This window comes from Mastomys coucha, unplaced genomic scaffold (assembly GCF_008632895.1).
Source record: "Mastomys coucha isolate ucsf_1 unplaced genomic scaffold, UCSF_Mcou_1 pScaffold12, whole genome shotgun sequence".
Lineage (NCBI taxonomy): Eukaryota > Metazoa > Chordata > Mammalia > Rodentia > Muridae > Mastomys > Mastomys coucha.
In genome coordinates this window covers 6,093,356-6,100,455 of record NW_022196894.1, presented here as the reverse complement: position 1 = coordinate 6,100,455, position 7,100 = coordinate 6,093,356, and the positions used below count along the sequence as shown (strand labels likewise).

At 41.2% G+C, this 7,100-nt stretch overlaps 1 protein-coding gene across 1 annotated transcript in view; it reads left to right on the top strand.

The window, feature by feature from the left end:
* Grin2a (glutamate ionotropic receptor NMDA type subunit 2A) overlaps window positions 1-7,100 on the top strand; it is a 440,150-nt gene that overhangs the window by 353,377 nt on the left and 79,673 nt on the right. The window contains exon 9 of the mRNA XM_031362288.1: window positions 4,706-4,831. Coding sequence (XP_031218148.1) covers window positions 4,706-4,831 — 126 coding nt within the window. The remainder of the gene's footprint in view (window positions 1-4,705; window positions 4,832-7,100) is intronic.

The window sequence follows — 7,100 nt, the reverse complement described above, 5'->3', positions numbered from 1 at the left end:
ACACACACACACACACACACACAAACACACACACACACACCTTCCTTTCAGCAATCATTTATATACCAGAAGTAATGGAAACTACCTAATGATTTATCCCAGGACTATAACAAGCAGAAGCAGTTTGAGGAATATTCACTGATTCAGAATTAATGGACTCATATTTTAAAGTGTGGCTACCTTTATACCATATATTTGTGTCTAGCTTTCCTCTTAGACAGTTCATAAATGTGTTTACATGAAAGATAATTGGGGCGGAGTTACCTTTCCCATGTCCACATCCCTGAGAACAAGATGTATATATGTGTGAATTCTGGTGAGAATTGTAGAAATTTTGTGGCACACAGTTAAGCACAATTAATTTCTTCTTTAAGGCAACCATGCATGGTTATTGTACGTTATTTTCTAGAAGTTATCTTGTTGACAATCATGAATTCAGATTCCTAACTTTTCCCTGACATGCCCATTTAAGTGAGTTTCCCCGTATTTGGGAGGACTGAGAGAGGCCTTTGTCTCAGGAGAAAAGCTGCATGAGCAAGGGAAGATGGTTTTATTAAGGTCAAGTAAATTTATGCTCTTCCAGAGACAGGAAAACATCATTAAAGAAAATCACAAGGGCTGGGAGATTGCTTTGTGGTTAAGAGCACCAGCTGCTCTGTCAGAAGACCTGGGTTCAGCTCCCAGCACTCACGTGGCGCCTACAATGGCCTGTGCCTCTAGTTCCAAAAAATCAGATGGCCTATGCTGACCTCCATGGGTGCTGCATGCATTGGTCTACATAAACACACCCAGGTACAAACACACACATTGACTATAATAAATGAACAAGCAAGCGAAACTTTGCAAAGCAAAGTAGCTCCTGGGTACCAGCTTCAAGCCATGGTTGTGCTCCCCTTGCCCCTAATTTCCATCACACCAGCCACGCACATCACTGCCAAGCCACTCTTCCTTGCTTGCAGTGTTGACTAACAGGATTTCTGGAGACTGCCTTATTCACAGCAGCATAGTCAATGACTACTTTCATTTCTGATAATCTAGTTAAGCTGTTGAAATCCTTTGCCGTTCACTGCATTTGATTTCTGTACTTGTTACTTCAATTTTTACAACCTTTGTTGGTCTAATAACGAGCACGGGAAAGACATATCTTCTTATGTTCTCCCCTTTGTCCTTTTGTTTGACATGGATTCCAAGATCCATATCTTGAGGGAGCCTCATTACACCAGAAAAAAATGCAAATGGCTCCTGCTGCCCTTAGTGTGCCCGTAGTCAGTATGAGATGGCTGTGCAGTCTTTAGTGTGCGCGTAGTCAGTATGAGATGGACGTGCTCCCCTTAGTGTGCCCGTAGTCAGTATGAGATGGACGTGCAGTCTTTAGGTTGCTTTCCTTTCCTACATTGCCCACCAGACTGTTTAACAACATGGCTGGGCTGGGGGCTAAGAAACAGTGGAGGAAGGACTGGAACGTGCAGTAGAGAGAAACGAGTCTTTCACAGAATGCCCATGTACCTGAACCAGAAGAACTCTTTTTCCAGTGAAATCAGAAATGAAGAAAATCAAGAGGCTTGTCTCATAAAAATGGGTCGCTGATATTGAGTTTGGCCTCAACCCAGTTTCTGTAGATTTTCTCTTACCTGCATTTGTAGGTAAGATTTTCCATAAAAAGTCAACTTTTTTTTTTTTTTGCCAAATTTAACACCCCTTCTTCATATTGTTTTTTTAAAAATAAAATAAATTGTATGGTAAGGAGCTACTCTCAAAGCTGTTTTCATATAGTAAGTTTAGTATTTTTCCTGAGCACCAGATTGCATCCCTGTCTGTTTGATTGTCTCTGCACCCCGTATTTACAACGTGCCAACAATGCAATTGGGTTGGCTGTGCACATGTACAGACATCATCTGCAGGGTTTGAAAGTCATAATGATCCAAACTTCGATCATGTGCTCTGCCATGTGGAGAACCTAAACCTGCAAAATCTGATTGTGCTGGTCTTCCTTATTTCCTATTCTCTCTCCTCCACAAACTCAGTTAACTCACACAGGAAATGGCTGGCCAGGTAATGCTGCTGAGCTTTTGTGCAAGAGCAAGGACAGAGATGTCCTTGTAATATTTCCATCTAGTTAATTCTAAGAGCTTGCTGAACAAGTTAGCTTCTTTGATCCATACAAACGCTAACCTGGAACTTCCCACACTGACGCTCCTACCTGGATGAATGTCGAATCTGTTTTAAACCCTTGGAGGATATAACTCACTACGTAAGGTATCGCTGGATCACTCCTCAGATGCTAGAGACTGGCCCACTTATATTTGCTTTCAGTGTGTGTGTGTGTCGTCTGCAAGTAGCAGGACATAAATAGCTATTTCACTTTTTAAAATAAGAACACAGGGCCAATAAGATGGCTCAGTGTATAAAGGTTCGCACCACCAAGCCTAGCCAATGAGTTAGGTCTCAGAGTCCCACAGGGTAGAAAGAGAACTGATGAGTGCGAGTTTCCTGGGAACCTTCACAAGCACACACACACACTCACACACACACACAGAGGCACACGCACGAGTACACACACCTGAACTGATGAGTGCAAGTTTCCTGGTAACCTTTACAAGCACACACACGCACACGCGCAAACACACACACACACACACACAGAGGCACACGCATGAGTACACACACCCAATACATGTGGTACATAGTACCATATTCAAAGTAAATAGAAGCTCAATAACATTTAAAATTAGACTCCTGAAACACAGCCTTTGATCTCTGACGCATGATCACAAGCAAAGAGACTAATGATGTCACCTTCCAGTAAGAAAACATTTGGATCAGTGGCTGGGGTCAGTTTTCTGACTAGTATGGTAGTGGCTAGCATGTATTCTGCCAAATGAAATCTGCTGTGGATTTTAAAATCCTGACATGTGAACCGAATGCAGTAGTGATTTGCCCCTGATTCTTATGAGCTTCTCAGGTCTTATAGGGAAATGGGAGTTAATTAGTGAGTGTGCTTTTATTAACTGGAGGTTTCTTTTTCAGTACATCACCCATAGCATTTCTGGTTTTAATTGTGGGATCTGTTATTCCATCCACTGTGTGGTGTATGTAGACAGCATTTAAAAAGCAATGCTGAAGGCTTTCCAGGGAACCTTGTGCTCTGCTCCATGCCTTGCCGTTAGTACACCCTGCTTGCAGAATTACTTTAATGTCTTTATTCTTGATGATTAAATACTTTTTGATTTCCCAACTATGCATCTACTTATCCTCCATTTTGGATGTACTTCATTACCAAGAAGTGATTCCAGGAATATAATGATATTTATTACTCCAGCTCAAATCCGATAAGATAAATCTCGGTTTCAGGCTCCACTGAGCTCATCTTTGTGTTAAACAAGGAAGCTGTGCTGCCATCACATGTAACACTTTAACACGTTCAGACCATTGAAACTGCATTACAAAACACTTGTTGTAGGCCTGAGTTACCTAGTGTCATTAAAGTTTAGACATACTACTTCCTTGTTACACGATAAGATCATCTCTCTGTAATCTGCCTGTGTTGGGACCGCAGCCTTTATTCTTGAGCGATAGTACCAACTTCATATAACTTTTAAAAATAGCCAAGCATGCACCATAAAGTGGTTTTGTCACACTAATTATGCTTTACTCTCAGTGTTTTCTTCCAAGAAAAATAACTTTCAGTTAATTTGTGTCTGTGGGTGATATCCCAACCAACCATGCAATCAGCTGGAAACGTGTTCATTAAGATTTTTTTGCTAAAGTCTCTAACTAATCTATATCAGACATGATAATAAAACTTTAATCAGCTAATTCATATTCTCAATCAGGTTAAGTGGAAGTGTTCATTTATTTACAGGATCTCTGATCTTTCTAGAATGTTGTCAGACTTAGAACCTTGTGCCCACACACTTCTGTGTGGGCAGATATCCTGCCTGCCACCCAAGTTATGTCCAGTGAACTGTTAATCTGACTCAGAGGGAAGCAACCACTTACCTATCCCAGGCTTCATCACTTCTACTTAAGTGATGTCTTATTGAATTATCCCATGAACATAGTATTTCCAGTTGACTTTTGGCTGTATTTAAGCCTATCGCTCATATCAGTCAGATTTGTAGGCCACGGAGATCTCATTCATCTGCAGAAAAGAGTGTTAAATTATGACCTTCTAATATTCTTGTCAATGCCATGATTTTATAAACCTTTATAACAGGTTATAATTTTCCTTCTACTTCAGAAACTCCCCCACATATCCTCACCACTAGTATATCAAAATACAAATGAATGTAAAAATTAAAAGCACATATGAGCAGAGTCCATATACTATTTGGGTCTGGCTTGTTTCTCCTCAGCTTTGGTGTTCTGGAATGTTCTGTGATCATGTGAACCCAGTGGCCTGTTTATTTGCAGCCTAACATTTTTCTTCTCATCTTATCATTCTTTTTTGCTTATATTATCCTTGACCTGGTTTGTATAATGCCACATTCTCTCCTCTACTTTATCATCTATGTGCAGTCTTATAAAGTGTCTCACGTAGTTTTATAAAGAATGGTTTCACATATGAATCAAAGTGAGCACCTCCTTTGAATGGCCAGATTTGATCACAGAGAGTTTTTGCACAAGCTTGCAGGTGGGGAGTGGGATTCCTGCTGGAGGAGGAGAACTGACGTCCTTTACCACTATTCTGCCTCTTTCCCTGCAGAACCCTTCAGCGCCTCTGTCTGGGTGATGATGTTTGTGATGCTGCTCATTGTCTCTGCCATTGCTGTCTTCGTTTTTGAATACTTCAGTCCTGTTGGATACAACAGGAACTTAGCCAAAGGGAAAGGTAAGGAAGCCTTCAGGAACCTAGGAGAAAGTCATGCTGTTTCAGGACTAGAAAGGTGGCTCAATGTGTCATGTGCTTGCTGTGTTAACATGAGGACCTCAGTTCACATCCTCAGTACCATGTAAAAACCAGATACCATAGTGAGCATCCATAGCCCAGCACTAAATGGAGAGGAGCAGAAACAGGCAGATTCTGGGGGCTTGCTCACAGCCAATCTAGCCAGTTGGTGAGCTCTAGATTCAAAGCATTAAAGGTGGAGGCTGATATAGGGTAGATGCTTGACTTTGGATTCAGGCTACCACATGTGCGTGCACATGAGCTCACAGATGAATGTGTGTCCACATACATGCAGATGCATAACTCACACACACAGACACACACATACAGACACACGCACAGACTCCCTCTCACACACACACAGAGACAGGGAAACACAGAGAGAGACAGAGACAGAGAAACACGGAAAGCTGTTCCATCTCAGAGTAGTTCACCACACACTGCTGTGAGTCTTCCTAGGAGAAGCATTGGCATAATCCTATGACAGGAAAGATTCACTTACTTGAACTTAAAACAGGATTTAAGCACAAAACATTTCAATCTTGTTATAATTTGAAGTCAATAGTGGTTAAGTAAAAATCATTGAGATTCAATTTGTTGAGAAAACAGAGTTGAAAGGTTTTGGCAATTTATTTTAAAATGTAGATCAAAAGAAATATTAAAATCACAGCAAAGTCTCAGTTTTGGTCTATGCAAATAAAATGACCTAATAGATTCTACTTTAAGAACACTGTTCAAACTAGTGAATCATATTTGCATTAGTTTGACAATAAATGCAACTATGAAGTGGTGTGTTTCCCCAAAGTTAAATTCTCCCCTTGATGTGTCAGATCATCGTGTACTGTACTTGGTAAAAGTAGAATTGGTAGACAGAAAAGGAAATGTAAAGATAAACACTGATTATAATGCACTAAGAGGCTTGCTAAACACATCACGGCATTTTGAGTAGATTTTTCTTAGTGCATGGCACCTCCTTAAGTGGAGGTTATCCAAAAGATGCTAGCATCAAATCCCTTTCTTTAAAAGTGACTTGCTATTGCAGAGAACAGGAGTCCTTGAGACAAGAAATGGAGCTCAGGGTTACAGCACTTGCCCAGCATGTACAAGACCCCCAAGTTTGGTACTCCCACCTGCCCCCTCAAAGAAGAACACTTGATGTCTTAACTATCCCTCCAGAATAGGTCATCCTTTAATTCAACACGTGAAACATTTAATACTAGAAGCAGTCAAGAGGTCATAAGAGGTCATGCCAGTTTATTAGGGACATTGTTTCCTTCATGTCTTTCTACTTCTTAGCCATTGAAGAGCAGTGAACACCATGTGTTTTATCTCCTAAACCAGGAAGATTCCATACCTAAACATGTGTTTAAGTAAGGGATGAACTGTGAAGGAGCTTTCAGCCCAGGGGAGACTGAGGCCGTTCCTTGTGATGATTACACTAGGGGAAAACAGGACTTTCACCATCAGATTACACCGTTGTGCACTCCCATCCACTGCATGGGTATTTACTGAGTATATTTCTGTGTGTGAAGCCCCATGCAGGTGCAGGAGACATCAAGTGAATCAGACTCTCATGGACTTTAGGACTTAGCTGGAGAGACAAGATGCAAGCAAATTAATTAGTTATCACAGATAACAGAGAATCACAGGAAGCGCACAAGTCAGACTCATGTGGTGGTGAGGGATGTGGTACTGCTATTGCATAGGATGCTAAAACAAGGAAGGGTGTTCAGTTCGATGATGTTCAGCTGAGATCTAAAGGAAGAGTTTAATTGCAAGAAAGACAGAAAAGACCATTCAAGTATCAGCCAATAGAAAAGTCTGAAGTTAGAACCCATCCTGACCTGTCTAAGAAATGGAAAGGGAAACCAACCCTGGTGGTGTAGACCTTTCAGTAAAACCAACCCTAGTGCTGTAGACCTTTCAGTGAAATCAACCTTGGGTGGTATAGCCTTCCTAGTGAAACCAACCGTAGCCCTGCCAGTGAAGACAACACTTGCAGTGTAGCCCTGTCATCTCAGCTACTGACGAGGTAGGACACCTTCAAGGTCATCTAGACTAGTCTGGAAAGTCTTAACAGACCTTTCAGAAGGGCTAAAGCTGCAGCTTAGTGTGTGCAATAGTGTGGGCTCTACTCTCAACAATAGAAACAAGCAAACAAGGAATAAAAGACAAAGACCTGAATTAGGAAGGGACACACAATTGGAACAGA